We start from the raw sequence: 21,323 nt of genomic DNA, 5'->3' as shown, positions 1-21,323 counted from the left end.
GTATATTAATCTAAGTAATCTTGCTATTTTTTCAGAAAATCCCTTAATATATGGAATACAAATTCTGGTAATTTTGTCCTGAGGAGTGTTAGGACAATGGCCATATAAAAAAAATAATAATCATAAATAAAAAATTGACAATAACAATATTAAATGTAAGTGTTTTTTGGTATTAATATTTTATAATGGATTAGTAGCACAATCATAAACATCCATGTCCCTGGCAGGATTCGTACCTGTTAGCCTCTTATCTCGAGAACATACGCTAACCACTTGGCCAACCAGGTCAGTAGACTGGAATGAATGAAAATGTTACTATAGTGTAAAACACACCCCATCTTCTGAAAAGCCAGTTATTTCTAAACAGATACTATACTGTAGAAGCAAGGAAAATTTTCAGTTGTTGAAAATGCGTGGTGATACCTGTTTATAATGCAGTCATTGAGTACAGTAAGTAAACATTGTGTAAAGCAAGTTTTTGAAAGTAAATAAAGATGCACATACATGTATATAACTTAAAATCAGTTCAAACTGTATGAGATGTTCAATATCTTAAGGACAAATGCTAATTTTTCAAATAAAATTCTAGCAAAATAGTTGTGATAATACAACATATTAGTTACAACTAATATGTTGTATTATCACTGTGAAAATGTGTCTGCCTCATGAGAGAGGAAGGGACATCAAAAGGAAAGTGAGTTCCCGATGTCAGAGCAACAGATGAAGAAAACTTCCGGCATGAATGTGTTAATTACGTGCCTATTTAAAATTACAGCTTAAATTTCATTCAGAAATTTTATGTTTCATGTACAATTCTATGACCATTATTAGCTTTGCTATGTTTTGTTTGATAAATAAATATAGTTTTACAAAACATTTCATAAGTGGGAATAACAGGGAAAAAAATCTTTTATATCTCTTTTGATCTTTTGTCTCTTTTTTAATCTCTTTTGAACTTTTATCTCTTTTGAATAAATTTCTTTTATTTTTTAACCAATAATTTCCGTGGTTATGAATTTATCTGAAAAATAATGTCTCAAAAGTCAAGTTTGCACAATTTTCATTCAAAAGGTAAGTACAGCATTTCTCTGTAATAAAAAAAAAAACTCATAATAAAAGTGCTTTGCAATAAAATGCTTGGTGATAAAATGACTATCATAATGAAACAACTTCTGCTTTTATTTTAGTATACATTGATAGATATTTTCTTTTTGATTAGACAGTTTCTTGTTTTGATGGAATAAACCTAAAACACATTAAATATAGAAGATAACTATTACATGAAAGGTTTTTATATTGTTGAATAACTGTCAGAAAATGGTATAATCCCAAGGGCTTAAAAGTCAGTTATTTCTCAAGTCAGTTATTATACTTAAAAAATGGAGAAGGATGAACTACATGAAAACACTTTTGAAAAGTGCATATAACATTTATAATAAAGTAACCAAAGTTAGAAATACGTAATGCATTTTATCATGCTATAAGAGAAAAGCTTTGGCAAATTATGAAGCAAAGATAATATTCAAATCACTGAATTTCTCTTAATATAGTGATTTCTGCAGATTACCAAGCAATAAACAAAGGTCGGTTTATTTAATGCACCTGTGAAATAGGTTTTTTTTTGGTTTTACTGTTTTTTTTTTTTTCTTAGAATAATTTTTTGTTTAGAGAATATCGCTGCTGATTTTTTTTTTTTTTTTTAATAGTGTTTGGTATATTTCCTGATACTTTGTTGAAATACTGTAATATTAAACTAGTTCCATAAAATGGCACCAAAAATGCACAAGAAGAATAGAGGAGCACCAAAGAGGACTGCTAGACTGAACACTGAAGTTGAGAATAAGGAGGCTTGACCCAATGAACAAAAACATGTCAGCACTGAAATAGTAAGGATATTGATAATTAATTAACTTTCAAAATCTATAGACTAAATGATGCAGGAATTAGAAGAAGTCAAGAACATTAAGCAACAAAAGGAGAGAGACAACAAAGCACTGAAGCAGGTAAGATATTACTGTGCAATGATAATCAGTTAAGAGGGGATATAAAAAGAATGATGTTATATGGTATGGTATGGTGATTGAATTATAAAATATGCTACTGATGATCATGTTACTACTTCAAGTTTTCCAAGTGCTAAAATCACAAACTTAATGACTGCAATTGAAACACAGGAAAAAAAAATTAAGAGATGGTAGTGCGCATTTAACAACTTTAGCAATTTAATAAACAATAAATACAGTATGAGAGAGGATATGATTGAAAGAAGCAAGAATGATGAGTGAGAAAGTGAAAATTGTTAGTCTCTTACCCAGATATAATAGTACTGAATTAAGAAGGGCTGTGATGGAAATCGATTTGATGCACAGGCTTATAGAAGAAATGACTGCAAGCTTTAAAGCCTACAATTTAATGTTCAAATTTATGAATTTAGGGACACAAAACACACATGTTGAAAAGATTATTTTACTGATTAATAATAAAATAATAACTTGACGTTTCGACCCCTGTATTGAGGTCATCATCAGAAGGATACATCCTGTTGCACTCTATACAGGTAAATTACATCTATGTTGTTAACTAATCTTTTTTTTTTTTCTTAGCCTGCCCTCTAGTGATAAATGATGGTCAAACCATTCCAAAAATGTGGAAGACCCATCTGCAACCTTCATAGCAAAAACAAAGAAAAATCTCAATACAAGAAGACTTGAAGTGTTTTTTTTTTTTTCATCCTGAACATTCAATAGCAACCTGCACTGTACAAATCCAGAAGATAATCGTAATATAACAATATGAACTGTATATTCCCAGAAGAATCCTAATACATGAGGACTTTAGCAGAGTTTATTGTAGTTTTTATTTGTTGTTTTTTTTTATCACTAGAGGGCAGGCTAAGAAAAAAGATTAGTTAACAACAGATGTAATTTACCTGTATAGAGTGCAACAGCATGTAGCTTGGTTCTTATACACATGTATCCTTCTGATGATGACCTCAACACGGGTCGAAACGTCAAGTTATTATTTTATTATTAATCAGTAAAATAATCTTTTCAACGCGTGTGTTTTGTGTCCATAAATTCATAAATATGAATGCTGATCACCGTATAACCTTAAAAGAAAGGGTTACAATTTAATGTGTTTGGTTTCAAAAGTCTGGAGAAATTATTTATTGGTATGAGAATTAATATGGGGTGTCAGTGAAACTAGATCATAATAGGAGAAATTATGAGAATCTATGTGTAAAAGTAACTAGGTTATGAAACTGTGTTAATATGAATGTGCTTAATCATGGAGGTGATTATGATAAAAGGTTGATTGTGTTTGTCATCATTATCATCAAATTCCTGATATATACCCTCAAGGGGTGTACAGGATATGATAGTACTACATGAAAAATTTACATCATTATTAACTTACTACCTACAATTTTCCTCCAAATCAGTCTGTTACCTGTCAAGAACTCCAATTTTATCAGTTCTTATATTTCTGTCTTCTAAGGCACTTTTTACTGTATCTATCTACCTATATCTGGGTCTTTTTCCTCTCAACCTGGCAGAGAACACTTGTTTTCCAAATCTTTTCTCGCCCATTCTGTTTAAGTAACCATACCACCTGAGATTAGCTCTGCTAATGCATTCCTGGATGCTGACATTGTCAAGTTCTTTCCTAATATCCTTGTTTTTAATATGATATTGCCAATGATGCTATCTGTTCCTGCACCTAATCTTTCTCAGGACTCTCATATCTGCAGTCTCTAGTCTTTGGTCAAGTGTTTTACTTCTAACCCAGCTCTCAGATCCATAAGTTAAAACTGGTTTGAACGCTGTCTTGTATACAGCTAATTTAGTTTTCCCGACTAATTTCTCTCTTATTCCATATGAATTTATTCAGTTGACTTCCTACCATACCAGTTTTGTTGATTCTGTTGTCTATTTCCATATTTAATTTACCATCTTCACTAAAATTCATGCCTAAGTAGTTGAAATGTTTTTTACTTGTTCTATAGGTTCTCCATTCAGAATGCAGTTGATATTTTCAATGTTTCTGCCTATTTTCATTGTCTTTGTCTTTTTAATGCTGACCTTCATATTATATCTATTACAACAGTTATTTAATTTTAGTCTTGTAGATTTGTAGTGGATTTATTGAGAAGTATAACATCATCCGCATAAAGGAAAGAGCTGAAATTAATATCTCCAATTTTCATATCAGGTTTAATACCACTTTCCTTATAATGAGATCCATCCATTGAAAAGTGCTTTTAATCAGTGAATAGCCTGACTTCTGTCGAGATTTGTGCTATGTTGTTTATCTGGAATACGAGTGTTCTTCAGTGGTCGTTTTTGGAGTTAGTTGTTGCTATATATTGTGTAGTTTGGTTACCAAGAAGATGGGGTCAGAATCGGATGCATGGCGGTAGAAGAGAAGACGAAGATAACATAAATTTTCATTATTTAGTTTTATTTTATTTATATTAAGTATACTTAAAAGTTTGGTTTGTATTTTGTTAGTACCTTTACTTGTATAGCTATATTTCCTTATACTTATTTAGTGTTTAGTTGTATTAGTTCCTCAATACTATCTTGAATAATCGCAGCAGCAGCAGTTAAAATTACAAATGGCGTATCACCAAGTCCTCCCCCATTTAAGGACTCCATTTTGCATGATATAACACGAGATTTTGTAGCATGGGGGAATTGTGGAATGTATGCGTCCTGGTGGTTGTATATGTGGTGGGTGAGAGAAGGGGGAAATACATATATATGCAAAATGCAGGCAATGGGAGGAACTTGATGAGTTAGAGATGACTATAACTGACCTCGTTGAGTCAGAGGCAGGGAGATTCTCCACGTAGAGAGAGACGAGTGGTATGACAGAGGTCGAGAATAGCGAGAGAAATATGAATAAAATAATGAGAGCAGGGAGTATGGAAAGTTTGAAAGATTGTGAAGTTTTCGGAGATGGTCTCAATTGGGAGGAAATGGCAAATAAGAGTGACTGACTTGCAGAGAGAGAGATACATGAGCTGAAGGAGCAGGTGGAATGTCTAAGGAATGAGATGAGAAATGTTAAAGATGAGATTAGGCGAATGGAAGAGACGAATGCAAGGCGAAACAGAGTAGGAGTGAGAGAGAGAGAGTTATGGGAATGGTAGAAGAGGAGAAAATAGGAACAGTAGAAGACAAGGAATGAGAGAGAGTTATGAGATTGATATAAGAGGAGAGAATAGGAACAGTATAAGAGAGGGAATGAGAGAGAGTTATGTGAATGATAGAAGACAGAATAGGATAAGATAAGAATGATAGAGGAGAGAATAGGAACAGTGAAAGAGAGGGAATGAGAGAGAAAGATATGGGAATGATAGAACAGGAGGGAATATGAACAGTGGAAGAGAGAAAGTTATGGGAATGACAGAAGAGGAGAGAATGGAAACAGTAAGAGAGAGGGAATGAGAAGAATGCGAGGGAGCACTAGAACAAAGGATAGAGGGATATCAGGTAAGTAGGGGAACACAGAAAGAAAGTGTGTTAGAGAAGAGAAAGTGAGGGATGCATGTGAGTAATCGAGGAACAGGGTGGCAAGAGGTGTAATGTATGGAGAATCAATGATCTGTGGTGTGTAAGATAGGATGTATGAGGAGTGTTTGCCTGGAGGAATGATAGAAGGTATAGCAATTAAGAGGGGTGAAAGGGTAGATGAGATGATTGTGATGGTAGGAACAAATGACTTGAGAGGTAATGTAAATTGGGCAGCGAAAGATATGAGATTCTTTCTTGAGGTTGTACAAAAGAAGACACAGAGAGGAAAGATAATGTGCATGTTGCCTAGGTATGATTGTGACGAGCTGAGCAGAAGAGCAGAAATACCGAATAACATAATAGTTAGAATGTGTCAGAAGAGAAGATTGGAATATGTGGATGCTTGGAAGGAGTTTGAGGACAGAAAGGAATTGTATGCGAGAGACCGCTTACATTTGAATGAGAAAGGATGTAAGCATCTGGAGAGATTGCTGTTCTGAACGAGTCGGTGTGTCAATGCAGGGAAACTAGGATGCCCAGGGTGGAATGTAGAGGGGTGGCCTCTTGTATGGAATGGGTACTTGGGAGAAGGGGGATGACATCAGGTAACGCTGAGCCCAGTGGAGTCTAGAGGGGATAATGTTGGATATAGAAACAGTGCATTTTTATGCTTTACACTAATGCCAGGAGTATCCGGAATAAAGGAGAAGAATTGGTGGTGCTGATAGCATCAGCCTGACCAAAGATAATTGGGATCACAGAGATGTGGTTGACAGAAGAGGATATAGAATTTATTATAGTCTAACCAAGTGAAAAATAAACTTTCAACATCTTTCTCTAAATCCAGAGTAATTTAATAAAAAAAGGTGGCACACCGTTTGGCAACTCCTATAGGTAGAGATGACCCTTGCTAACGCTTCTGCCTGGTATCTCCACTTGGGACTGGCTCCCACTGAAGAAATCTCAATAAAGGTCGAAACTAGTCTGGGTAGTGGCCCTTCCCTTAATGCATAACATTATACATATCCGCAAGGAGATGTGTTTTGCATTATGAGAGATATTGAGATAGGAGTGATGTTAGCTTGATCTGCCTTTGCAACGAGTTGCCCAGTGTTGTACCAACTTACCCCAGTCCTGAAGATACTTTCAGGCACAAACTTTGTTTGCTCACACTTGGATAAAGGATTAAACTAAATTTATTATAGAAGAGGATATAATAACAGGAATAGAAGTAGCAGGGTGCACGATTTTTTGGCAGGATAGGAAGGGAAAGCATAGTGGTGGAGTACTGCTTATGATAAGTGACGACTTATGTCCTCTAAGAGTGGAGGCTTTGGTAGGCAGTGACAATAATGATTTTGAAAGCATATGGTGTGAGGTACAGGTGGGCAAGAGAGGATATTTAGTCGGGTGTTGCTACAAACCAAGGAGCACAGAGGGGTGGGGACCAGGAGATGTTTACACAGTTGAGCTTGGCAAGTGCAAGAAGAATGATTGCTATGGGAGATTTTAACCATAGCAGTATAAATTAGAGAGAGGAAGATGCATGTAGCAATAAGGGAATGGAATTTCTAGAATTCTTGAGGGGCAAATGTCTTAGGCAACATGTAATAGAGAGAACAAGAGGGTCAAGAGTTTTGGATTTGGTCATAGCATCAGAAGAGCTGATAATAAGTGAGATGACATCTCTCCCACCAGTTGGAGAGAGAGTGACCGTGTGGATTTGACTTGGAAGATGAACAGACATGCAGGTGTATCAAAGAAAAGAGAACATATGTGGAATTATAAGGATGGTGATTATAATAGTCTTAGATATCAACTTGGGGCAGTTCTATGGAGGGTGAAATTGGAAGGCCAGGATATCATTAGTGCTTGGGAAATGGTGAAGGAATATTTGTTAGCAGCAATAATAAGCTGTATTCCACGAGCAAAGAAGCAGACACAATTTGGTGGCAAGTGGATGACAAGCAATATCAAACAAGAACTGCATATGAAGAAGAAGCTATGGAAGAGATATAAGAAGACAGGTGAAGAATATAAGACACAGGCCAGGAGAGTGACTAGTATGGTAAGGAAGGCGAAACTGGAATATGAGAAGAGATTGGCCCTAAGATCCAAAGAAAATCCTAGGGAATTTTTTAGCTATGTGGCCAGTTGGAGGAGAAATTATTGTGGAAGAATGACATTGTGGGATAAAAATGGGAATAGTGTGACTGATCCAGAGGACATAGTCAATTGTTCAATGAACACTTTATTGGAGTATTTCATCCTGGAAGAGTAAATTTTAATACCAGAGGGATAGGGCAGGTTCGAGGTTTAGAGGTGCAGGAGGAGAATGTGTTCCAAATACCGAGTACTCTGGATGTCAGTAAAGCTGTGTGACTGGATGGTATTTCACCACGAGTTTTGAGAGAATGTGCTCAAGAACTGACAGCTCCTTTGACCTGGCTTTTCAATGAAAGTCTGGCTATGGCAAAGGTGCCCAGGGAATGGAAGGAAGGTAAGATAGTGGCATTGCATAAGAGTGGTAGGTGACTGGAAGTGTCTAATTATAGGCCAGTTTGTGCATCATCAGTAGTTGTTAAGATCTTGGAGAAATTAATGAGGGACTGTATACAGCATTCGGCAGATGAAGGTAATGTTATCTGGGAGAGTCAACATGGATTTGTTAAGGGACACTCTTGTTTTAGTAATATGCTAGCCTTTTATAATAAAGTTACAAGAGCAGTAGATGAGGGAAAAGCATATACTGCTATTTTCTTGGATTTAGCAAAGGCATTTGATAGGGTGCCACATGATAAACTGATATTTAAGTTGCAGCACATGGGTTTGGATGTCAGGTTGGTCAACTGGATTCAGCATTGGCTGTCTGATAGGTATCAGAGAGTTGTGTATGGTGGGGCAGTTTCAAGAAGGCAGAGAGTTACAAGTATGGTCCCACAGGGCTTAATACTGGGACCTATATTGTTTAACCTTTATATCAATGACATTGTCAGTGGATTGCAGGGGGGGATTATTCAGTTGTTTGCAGATGATGTGAAGCTGGGAAGGGTTATTAGTAATAGTGTAGATGTGGTAGCCCCGCAAGAAGATTTGAATAAGCTAGACAGATGGGCAAATGAATGGGGGGTGTCGGTTTAATGCAGCAAAATGATGGGTCATGAGGTTTGGGACACATCGATGGGATGCCACATACTCTATGGGAGGAGTTATACTGGAGGAAGTAGGGTAGACTAGAGATCTGGGGTTGATGATTGATAGAAACCTGAAATTTAGTGAACATATTGCAAAGGTGGTGAAGGTAACAAAGAGGATTGTTGCAATAATGAGAAGGACACTGACCTGCAGAGATAAAAGGGTTATCATTCCGTTGTATAAGATTCTGATCAGACCACACTTAGACTATTGTTCTCAGATTAGGTCCCCAGGATTTGAAGGGGATAAATTAACTGTGGAAAAGGTACAAAGGGCAGATAACAAAGAAGGTTTCAGGACTGTACCATGTTAGTTATGAGGATCGGCTGAGGGAATGTGGACTGCAGAGTTTAGTGGATAGAAGGAGATATAATTGAGACTTTTAAACTTTTAGAGGTGGTTATAGGGTTGACACTGGGGAGTTCTTTGGCTTGGTTGAACAGTTGGAAGGAGTAATGACAAGGGGCCATCTCTGGAAGTTACGGAAGAAAACTGTGAGCAAGAGGGTGAGGAGTGGTTTCTTTGATTGGAGGGTGGTTGAACCATGGAATGATTGCCTGATAGAGTGGTAAGAGGAACGGTCAATGAGGTTTAAGGAGTGGTATGATAGACTTTGTGTTTCCTAGACGGGACCTTCCGCGATGAGTTTTGTTAGACCTTGCGTTTTCTAGGAAGGACCTCCTGCAATGAGTCTATTGACTCCATGAAGGCCTGGATAATAACAATAATAATGATAATAGATAATGAATAACAGATGGGATAATGCTGACTTGCAACTCAGATAAAGACTAAGTATTGCTTGATATAATGCCACATTAACACCATATAACTGTAGCATTTTGAATAGCTTCTCTCTTGGCACCTTGTCATATGCCTTTTCCAGATCTACAAAACTTAAATACGGATCTTTGTTATATTCACATCATTTCTCAACTATCTGTCGCAAAGTGATGATCTGATCCTGACAGCCTCTATTTGGCTTGAATCCAGCTTGTTCTTCACCAAGCTTTTCTTTCACAATCCTTTTCAACTGTTTCTCAAGTATACTTGCATATATCTTACCAGGAACACACAGTAATGAAATACCTCTGCAATTATCACATTCAGTTTTATTTCCCTTTTTATGTATGGATACTATGAGAGATCTACACCAATCATCTGAATTCATCCCTCTGTCCAGGCCTTCTGAACTATGCAGTAAAGCCACTATAAGACTTTTATACCTCCATACTTGAGCATTTCTGGTCGAATATCAAATACTCCTGCTTTCTTTCACATTTCAGGCTTTTGATGGCTTTTCCTACTTCAAGCATGGATATGTATTCCTGACTGCATGCCTGGTCAGTGTTTTTTACCACTGTGCTGTCATCACTGCTAATTTCAGTTAGCAATTTTTTGAAGTAATTGCTCCATACTTCAAGGATATATTTTTCTCCTGTTTTCATGTTTCCACCATGGAGTTCTGATTTTTCTATTTTTGCAGACAACATCAGCACATGCCTCTCTGGCTGAATTAATCAGTGTTTTCTTCAGGGCTTACCACTAAATCTCCAAGGTTTGGTTCCTGTTCTCAAACTCTTTCATTTTTTTTTAATAATATTTGTGTATTTTAGTCTACAGTTGACATCTGAGCACTGCTCAACTTTTGTTTGCTTTAAAACTTTCTTACATGTTCTTCTTTTCAATATGAAATTCAATTTTATCCTGCTCAAGACTAAATGGTGATCACTTCCAATTTCAAATTCTTTGTATACTCTGGTGTCCTGCACCAGGGAAAAATATTACTATCAACAATAACAATGAGACTAGTGTGATTTTCTTTCTTGACTACTTGTATAATAACTATAACACTTTTTTTTTTTTTTTTGAAGGTTAGTCAAGTGAGTTTTAATTTATCGTCCTACATGTTTCACCAATTTTTGCTATTGGCATCTTCAGGAAATACAACTGATAAACTATATGAAGGTAACAGACTAGGTTTTTAACTGACGGTTCTAATTCATATAAAATTAGTATTATGCGAGACAATGCACGTGTCTCGGGAACATGATTTATTTGTTGTGAGACATAATGTAATTGGTGTGAAAGTTCATTTCTTTGATGTTTAGTGATCTGATTAAAGCTTTCCAAATTTCTGGTAGGATTAGACCTTGATTCTTATTTAGGTTTCCTGTTCAAAAAAAGTGTTATAGTTATAACAATGAGACTTTTCTTATTTCTTGCCGTCTCTTCTCTCCATAAAAATGTGCACAAATTTGTGCACATTTTTATGTTGGAACATTGTGTTAGTAATAACTAGTCAATGTCCTGAGCAGAAATCCAACAAGTATTTGCCATTATTATTAACTTTCCTCTTTTCTCCAAACTTTCCTAAAATATTTTTGTATGTCTGACAATCATTTCCTACTCTGCTATTTAGATCCCCAACAAGGACCAACTTTTCCTTTTCCATTGTGTCAGCTGCTTTCTCTATAGCCTCAAAAAAATTCCTCCACTTCTAGCTTAATAGAACCATAGGCAGAAATAAGTCTCACTGTCCAGTTTCTGATTCTCATATTTGCCCACATCACTCTACTTGAGACTGCCTGCCATTCAAGAAGATTAGCCTCATATTTAGTGTTGAATACTATGGCTACTCCTTGTTTTCCTTGATTGTCGTTGCCTGAATATAACATTTTGTATTTACTGCTTAGAAAGATCTCGCCAGTTTTGGTCTTTTTTGTTTCAGTCACCCCTATTATGTCGATCTGGTACTTATCTAATTCCTCAGCTAGCTCAATTTCTTTGCCATTCAGTCTTCTTATGTTGATAGTACCAATCTTGAATTCTGGTGATGTTGAGTTGGGATGGGTTTTAGGATTTGTTCCAGTAGCTGACGTTTTGCTGTTTGCCCTGGTTCTCCGAAAACAACGGGGGCCTTGTTTAACCGGCCAATGTTCCAGCCAGTATGAAATTCTGTCATGTTGCAGCATCATTTGAAATTTTGGTTTTAAGCCAATAAGAATACAATTTGGTTGGCTAAATCTGAAAGATCTGAAATAATGGAGAAGTCAAATTTTCATATGCCAGTTGCTAAAAGGTGTCTCATAAAATTCTCTGGATTAGAGATAAGTTAATGGAAGTTTTTTTCACTTGGCTATGCTACTAATTATATATTTGGTTTAACCTCCCTACTGGCCAATGTGGATGAAATAGTGACACCAAACTGCATGTTATTCAATGAGTTTTAGAGCTTCTTATCTAGATTTAGCTCGACATCTATAGATGTCATGGCGGGTTGGTGGTGGTGGTGGGGGGGGTTAATCCTTTATCCAAGTATTACTTCCACCTTAGTATCTGGGTCTGCCTCCCACTGATGAGACCTCAATAAAGGTCGAAACGGGTTTGGGTAGTGGCCCTTCCCTTAATGCATAGTGTTATACATATCTGCAAGGAGATGTTCTTTGCATTATGGGATACTAAGGCAAGTGATGAGAACTTATACCACCTTTGCCACGAGTTTCCCCAGTCTGAAAATACTTCAGGCACAAACTTTGTTTGCTTATACTTGGATAAAGGATTAAATCAAATATATAATTGGTAGCATAGCCAAGTGAAAAAACTCCCATCAGTATTGAGAAAGTTCAATGTTTGGTCTCTAGAACGGGGTTTTTGGACTATGTAAAAATAAATTAAAAAATACAAAAAATATATATATATATAAAATTGATTAAAAAATAAAAATATCCTTTAACCCACTTATGGTACAAATTGATGATGATGGTTTGTAAATAGAGGTGGGAGCAACATAATTTATACATGTGTGTGTGTGTGTGTGTGTGTGTGTGTGTGTGTGTGTGTGTGTAGGTATACAGACTTTGCCAGTTCATGAGTATGTGACTAAAAGTTTATAAGGCAGAACACCAGAATAAGATGATAGCATTTATTTTAATTGACAACATGACGTTTAATCCAAATTGCAGAGGATTTCTTCAGGTATAAACATAAACATACAAACTAGTAAACAAAACAGTAAGGACTAACACAGTTAACAACTGTCATGCAGTTATAGAAAAGACTGATGTTATTTTAAAATATTTCTAATTGTTCAGAAAATTGTGCACGTTTACGCATTTACATGCATGCATTTGGCTAATGAAGGCTAGAATGTATTCCTACAAGTTGATACTTGGGTTAATATTTAGATGTTTAGGATCTAATGCCATTTCCAAAGACTCCTAGATTTTTCTCTCTGATTTACCAAAGCAATGGTGTAATAGCTCCAATATATCCCATAACATATGATGTCTCATTTGCGAAGCATCTTGTAGGTCAGCTGAAGAGAGCACGTTAAGACAAAACTGAGGCTTCACTCCTATGGTATTCACTATCTCAAATGTGTTTTTCAATATATTGTTCAATTGATTTTTCTGTCTGCCCGTAGTAAGCAGATTAGCAATCATACCATAGCCAATAAATACCAGAATAGTGAAGTGAGCTATGCCAAAGTTTTGTGGATTGGAGCAGTGATCTTGATAAAGAGGGGTAAATACTACTTTGATTTTATATTCCTTAAATACTGTTATTAGCTTTATGGAAATAAAGCTAATATATGGAAGTGTGATGAACCCTCTGTTTTCTTCTTCATAGAAATTTCTATGGTCTCATGTTGGATGAGTAGTTTCAAAACGATGTGATTCATTATAGCCATTTTGAAGAAAAATGTTTTTTAAATGTATAAATTTATCTTTTGAGCCCACTGACTCATCACTAACAAGTGATGAGTCAGTGAGCTCTTGCTCCTATTGTGGAAATAATACTCACATTTTGAGGTCTATAATGATGGGAAGAAGCATGCAGATATCTGACAGTATTATATTTCAAAAGTAGGCTTTTGAAATATAATATTTTAACTAACCTGATTCCTTAGCAGAAGATCTAGAAATGGGAGTGAACCATTAGATTTTACACACACACACACACACACACACACACACACACACACACACACACACACACACACACACACACACACACACACACACACACACACGGCAGCCACAATTAAAGAGGAATTCAGAACTCTGTAGCTAAAATAGCCCTAAAAATGCAGCTGTTAAGTCAAGGACATAACTCTGCCATTACTCCCAGGCAAGTTCCAAAAGCCAAAATAATGGCTTCTGTTGAATGTGGAATATACAATCTGCCTCCATCAATAGCCAATAACATTCGCCTGGATGTGGCCAACATCTTAATCTATTCCAAGTCTCCCAAAAACAATATCCCAGAAAAGGATATCGGTGCTTTAAAAGAGCTATACAATAATAGCAATATTGTCATAATAAAGCAGATAAAGGTAATTCAACTGGTGATGAATTTAACTAAATATGAAAGCAAAATGCATGTACTTTTATAAGATCCATTTACATACCAAATCACAGATCGTGATCCTACTAACTCTCAAAAGAATAAAGTTTGCAAATTAATGAAAGAAGTCACTTCCTAGCCAAAGGAAACATTCAACAAATGCTCTTACCACTGAACTCACTCACTTGCGTCACACTTTCTTAGCCAACAGCTATAATTCCCATAGGATAGAAAAAAGTGATTTACAAATTTACTAATATGATTTACAAAATTTGTAAATTTTGTAATCCAGAATTTTGTAAATTTACAAGAAATTTCAAAAATCTGGATGACAGTTATTTTAAGATCTAATTAATACTTCTTTTCTCTCTTTTTCCAACATAGATGATGCCTAATTAGGACTTCAGTTCCTTTGTGTTGTCTGTTACAATTTTTTTTTTTTTTAAACTAATCCACTGTTACACCAAACTATTGTTGTTTTGTGTATTGTGACAAGCTGTTCTTGTGCTCTAAAGATGCTGAACATAATACAAGTGAAATATCAGCTAATAAGTTAATAAATATTAATTATTTTCTTATCATTCTGTGTTGTAATCAAATTCAACTACTAAAACTTGGTGTAAGTACACTTTGGAACATGGGGGTTTTGATTTAAAAAAAAAAAAAAAATCTGCCACCAGCAGACAGTTGGCACTAGAATCGTGTGATATATTGCATAATCACACTGTTTCTACTGACGAGTTGGTGGATATAGAAAGATCGAAATGGATTTGTTTCATTCTGATAAGACTGAAATGCTATGGATCTCACCTTCCTGGAATGGGCATTGCTAGTCAAGCTTTACTATCAACAATGCGGTAACACTAATGCCACACTTTGAGAAGTCTGGCATTTGAAATTTATGAGAAAAGGTGTAATGACAATAACAAATCACAGAAAAAATATTTTATGATTTGAAAATAGTTGATCTTTAGCAGTGAGGACAGGATGAAGGTGCAAATGGATTATTCCTCAACAAGTTGATGAAATTGCAACTGCCGTTGTGGAAAATGGAATGAATAACGCACAAAGGTCCAGCAGTGCTTGGGCAATATCAAAGTAACTGGACATGACATACTTAACTGTGTGGAAAATCCTGCATCAAATGCTGAGGTTTTTTCTTACAAGATCTCCCATACTCAAGTTTTCTTCATGGTAATGCAGAAACTCAACTGCAGTTTGTCCTGGTGTTCTCTTGAATGGAGGTGGATGATGCATGGCCAAAGAATATCTTGTGGAGTGACAAGGCACATTTTTATCTGAACAGTAATGTTAACTCACACAATTGCCGCATTTAGGCTGCAAATAACCCTCGTGCTCCATCAGACCTCTTTACACTCATCAAAAGTCACAGTGTGGCATGGTTTCACTGCATCATTTATTATTGCACCATTCGAAGAACTTTGTCCAACAAGATCAGTGACTTGTACCATCTCTGCTGTTAGGCATCGAAAGATGCTGCACAACTTTGTTGTTCTGCAACTACAGCAGTGAAGCTGACTTGACTCTATCATATCCCTGCAGGATGGTTGGATTGCCAGTAGAGCGAATGTTATGAAAACACTTCACAGAATACAAAGTGATTAGTCTTGCATTTCTCACAGTAATGGCCACCTTGTTCATCTCATCTCAACCCCTGTGGCTTTTGGGCCATCTGAAACATGTTCTTGATGTAGCATCCCTGAAAGACAGAATAACACAGTATGGGAGGCAAATCAATACAAATCTATTGCATTCTACTGTAGAAAATGTCATTCACAGAATGCAGTTCTTAAAACATCTGAAAGGAGGACATATTGAACCACATCTGAAGTTATAAGAACATGAAAATTGATTTGCTATGTCTCTTCTAGCCATTACTGTTTAATTAATCCCAAACCATGTGCTTATAGTGGCAAATGTCTTCTGGTGGCAGAATTTTGTACCTTTTTTTTTATCTTCTGTAAATAAAAACTCCATGTTCCAGAGCGTACTTACACCAAGTTTGTTTGACTTTTATCCAATACATTTTTTACTACAGGGCTCTGAACACCCCCTCTTTAATTATGGCCACCTTGTGTGTATGTGTGTGTGTGAATTACATTCAAAAATTTAAAGAAGTAACAGAGATAATGCACACTTCAACTAACTGCAGCAAAAACCAGAGCATGATTGTTGCTCAACTCTGATAAATGATTGATAAAAAGCTTCAAATTTAAAGTGGACATTATGTGCATGTTCTAGGTCAAATATGAAGCTCAAGTGTGTGTGTGTGTTATGTTGTTTGATTAGCGACAAGTAATTTGACTAGTGCTAACAAACTGTGAACAAGAGAACTGAATGGTATTATCTATCTTTGTTCAACTAATCTTTGCAATTTACTTATATTTATAACAACTTCTGCAAAAGAATCTGAACACAATTCAGCCAGTTGAATAATTAAAAGATAAATTTGTGTGGTTAAATTGTGAAACTCGATGTAGCTTAGAAATACCAAAGTGCTTTACATCGATTTTTACTAAGGTCAAGTCTCATGAGAAATGTTAAAAAATAACCTTATTTGTCTCTATGTATTGTATGTTAAATATTAATGTAAATAACCCTATGGGAATTGATTGTATTTATAGTTTTAACTAAAGTTTCTAGAATGTCAAAAACAAAGGCAATGCTTTGCCATCGAAACTTTGTATAATGTATAATAGCCATGCATAAGAGCACAAGAAAGTTGTTTGTAAGCTCTGCGCATGAACACCTTCAAAGCTAGTATCAAAGAGGTCTGCTAGTTTCAGAGAAGTTTCTGCTGCCCGACAAGACAAGGAAAAAAGACCACACGGAGGAGAAAAAAAAGAACAGGCTGGCCTTAACAAAAAGATCAAGGAGAACTGCCAATTTCTTCGGGGTTTATGCCACTTGGTGCAAGGTCCCGAGAAGGCAAAAATAAAAGAGGACTGAGCTGAACATCATGGGCAGTTTCTGGCAGAGAACCAGAGGCAGTCGAGAGGAGGCAAGGACAAGTTGCTGACAGAAGGAGAGGCAAGGTCCAGTTGCTGACAGAGCGGAGGCGAGATCCAGCTGCAGAGCAGAGGCGAGGTCCAGTTACCGAAGCAGGAGAGGCAAAGCGCTGTTACTGAAGAGAGCCAGAAGCATACTGACCCAGAGAAAGACTTTATGGCGAACCCATGCCAGAGGGAAAAAATTGAGAAGTCAACTGAAGCCAAAAGCCGCAGAACAATCTTCAAGCCCGTATGATGAAGCTTCTTGCCTGAGCTTTTGAGTACCGGGAAAATTGCAGTCCAGAACCACTAATACTCTGACGAAATGCCCCCCCCCTCCCCCCCGAAGCAAGGCCTAAGATGAAAGAAGAATCATAGAGACTTTGATGCAAGACCTTTGGAAGGTGTCGTAACAAAGAGCCTCCATTAGTGTGTTCCAACCCTTTAATGTACATTCCTTTTGTAATCTAGGAGATATGTCATAGATGGACTGATAAGAAATATCTATAAGAGAGTCCTCTGAATTGTTGTTAACTGGAATATTAATTGCAAAATAAATTGCCATTGCTAGTTAATTTCTTTATGAGTAAATTAGTCTTGGCAATTTGGTTTTCTTAAGCAGAGAAGTAACAGAGTAAATATATTGTTTAGTCATTTAATATTGAAAAGAGAAAGTTTGTTTCTTTATACCAAAAGGATAGGTAGAGAAAGAGAGAGTAACCTCCCTATCGCTTATTTAATGTACTTTATTGCCTGATTGTTTATTTTACAATGCACTGTTCCTAAAAAAGATTATCGGACTTGTGAGCAGGAATCCAAGTGAGATAGTTGAAGTGTATAGTTAAGTGCAAATAGACCATGACTGATTGTGTAAAGTTTAACTGAAGAAATTTGTGTTAGAGAAATAGAGAGAAATCAACAGGCCGTATTACTGAGTTTTATGCCAATTAAAAGATATTAGTGGCGCAGTCTCAATAAAATAAATTTTCTGGTATCCATAGGCATAAGACTCGTAGTGCGAAAGGTAGATAAACATAGTATGCAATAGTATAAGCAAGAAAGGTTATGAGAGAGAGAAAGCGCACACTGTTAATTAGAATAACGGTATTTCAAAGGCGCAGTAATAAAGCAGGCATATAATAGGCTTTACAAATAACAAGAAATAGCATCACTGTTTACAAAATGCCATTTCCTTACTTAAACCATGGACAGCAACCAAAGAAGTCTTTAAATAAAACTTAATATCTCTATCATCCAAAACACATTGAGGTGTGAAAGAAAGGTTACTGAGAGGCTTATGTGATCTGATTAAAACTGATATCAGTAGTATATGCCAATCTATGTAAATGCTATCTGTATAATATGCTGCAGCAAAAAAGGATGCCTTCTACACGGCATAGTCACGGTTAATTTAGAACATTACCAAGTAGTAAGATTTATACATGTGTAATAAGATTCTAACATTAAGTATATCCAGTGACTGCAAAAAATATTAAACTAAACATGTCACTGGAGAAAAATACCTTTTCTTTAACAATGTCCATCTATTTTTTCTTGGTTTCCATGTGTTAAATAAATTATTTCCATATGCTTGAAAACTGAAATGAAAAACATTTGTATAAATAATTTATTATTATAATATTGATATAAAGTAATAACTATATTTTGCTTTATACTTTATTTGAATAGAGTAAGCAAAATAATTCTATAAATAGGTGATAAACAGAAGAAAGCAGATAACATGTGAGTAACTGTGGCTTGAATGACAGCAAATAATCATTTATAAAACATGTAATTAATTCATGACAAGTGATATGGAATATGATTTCATTCTTATGTGCCCATCCACATCCATTAGGACTGTCATAACTGACTAAGCAATTAAAGCAATGTCTATGAGTGGCAAATCAGGAGGATGGAAAAACTGACAAAATCTTAATCATAAAAACACAGTTTTTTGTTTTTAATTTTATATAATTTCTTGAATTTGGGGATGGCAAAATAGTGCTTTACTAGGGACGGTATACACCGTAACAATAATACTGCAATCCACAGAAATGAGATACGATAGGTTAACCAGTCTCTTGTGTATTGGATTATCATAAAAAACCAACAGCTGAAGTGGAAAAAGCAGGCACAACTTTGGTACAACTGAAACTGCAGTACTAAAGTTGTGATGTGAGAATCAAAACTCTGAGAAGAGTCTACTACTTAAATTCATTCTTCCTCAAATCAGATGCTTTCAAAATAAACTACTACACTGGAACATGTAAGACATTATTATTATTATTATTTGTGACACTTTCAAGGAGTCCGAAGACTCATCGCAGGAGGGCACCTATTATACAACTGTCTCCACCACTATACCGAACCTCTACCAATCATCTTTATCAACGCCATCTACCGCCCACCACCACAACTAGTATTTTTTGTCTGTAAATTGCGTGTTCTGAAGGGCTGATTTGTCTGTATGCGGGATGTAAAACCCGAGTTTCCGGTTTTAAGACATATTCGAGAAATCTCAGACATCCAGTGAATTTATGCAAATATCAATCAAATTGGCAATGACAATTTCAGCCAAACTATTTTTTTTGTCAGTTCAAATCACAATAATCACCCTATCACAATATCTCTTCCATTGAAGGCATCATTGTGGATGGTAGTGCTCTTCAGGCCAGGCATTTTCAACTGCAGATAAGCATGAGCTATTAAATGGCTGGTGATGTGTAATATACAGCCTTTCCCATCCAAACCAACTCAGCCCTGATTTCTTGAAGTGTAGCCAATTCCACAAATAGGATTCCAGATTCTGGCAAATCCACCGAGCATTGCCCATGCAAAGGAATGTCTTTCTTATCTTGAAGAAAGCAGATCTCTAGATGGTAAATGATTTTCATGACCACTGAAGTACCACTGCTACCTTGTTTTTACTGGAAGTCAGAAGTGGTCAGATATCATATTTGGTCTCAGATCAAGAGCTCTGTTCACCCTTTACTTTCCTGTCAATTTCAGCATGATAGTAGCTTGATAATAATAATGAATCAGAAGGCTTCATTGATCAGCCAGTGAATAATCCTACTGGCATTTACTCCGATAGATTATGCCTTGTGGAAGCTAGAGTATGGTAGTATGCATAACACAAACTGGTTCCCTTTCTCTAACTTCACAGATCAAGCAGAACAGAAGCTAAATAATTTCCTATCAGTCGTGATCACTTAACCTACCAACCAGAAAAAATATCAGATAATTCTCATCATTCTTCTACTACTTTAGAACTTTTCTTAACCAGCCTCCTCCAAATACATTTTAGATACCTTCTCTCCTCTTGGCAACTCCAAACTATAATATTTTATGTCTCTTTCTACAGATCAATCTCTTCCCAGCCACTTTCAGCTTCATACCCAATGGCACTACAATGGCGGTAAATTGGATGATGTCTAGAATTTTCTCAGTCATTTTGCTCTTTCTGCCTTTCCCAATCCCAAATAGCCAAAATAATCTTTACTGGAAATAGCAGCTTCATTCCACACTCCACTCCTCTGACCTTGATCAAGCCATGATTCTCTAAAAAATGTGCTTTTTCATACACGATAAAATACACTATGTATTCAATGGCTTAAGATGAAATTCTAACTTCGGCCTACACTATGCCCAAAACAAGTAGGAAAATCATCAAGAAATCAAAGCAGCCTTTAAAAGGACAAAATGAAATAAGCTTGCCTCCTGCTCAACTGGCAGTTGAGCCTAATGTGCTTTCTTGTTTCCACCTCTCACATCCTGATTGTACCGGTAACATCACCCAAAGATAAGGTAGATTCTTGGGATCAGTCTTCTTTCCCACCTCTTGTAAAGACAACCAAGGAAAATCACCTTCTGCAATACCAAAAATTGCTCAATGCACGTGTCCTCTGATCTTCAATAGAATCAGAAAAATTTTCAATTAGTCTTGATTCTAATAAGCCTGGTCACTCCAGCTGTGTTCAAAACTTGTGCTTCAGAATTCACACCTATTCAGTATTACCTATATAAGCTTATATAGGTATTACTTACATATATCTGATACCAACCCAACAACATGGAAATAAAAGTTGGCCATCAAACTATTGTCCCATTGCTTTTTAGGTTTAAATAAACAATCATCTGGGGTTCGGGAACAGATTAATCCATTTTACATTAATTCTTATGGGAAAATGGTTTCAGTTTTTGAACAATTCGGTTTCCAAACAGCCTTCGGAAACGAATTAAATTTGAC

General features: G+C 36.0%; 1 protein-coding gene across 2 annotated transcripts in view; it reads right to left on the bottom strand.

Annotated features, from left to right (window-relative positions):
* The window catches only part of LOC150097552 (uncharacterized), a 468,344-nt gene that overhangs the window by 186,874 nt on the left and 260,147 nt on the right, over positions 1-21,323 (bottom strand). For both annotated transcript variants that reach the window (XM_090407136.1, XM_090407137.1), the window contains exon 15: positions 18,595-18,669. In XM_090407136.1, coding sequence (XP_090263262.1) covers positions 18,595-18,669 — 75 coding nt within the window. The remainder of the gene's footprint in view (positions 1-18,594; positions 18,670-21,323) is intronic.

Source organism: Typopeltis vanoorti, chromosome 17 (assembly GCF_054136105.1).
Source record: "Typopeltis vanoorti isolate ZY-2024b chromosome 17, IOZ_Tvanoo_1.0, whole genome shotgun sequence".
NCBI lineage: Eukaryota > Metazoa > Arthropoda > Arachnida > Uropygi > Thelyphonidae > Typopeltis > Typopeltis vanoorti.
This window is presented reverse-complemented; position numbering and strand designations above follow the sequence as displayed.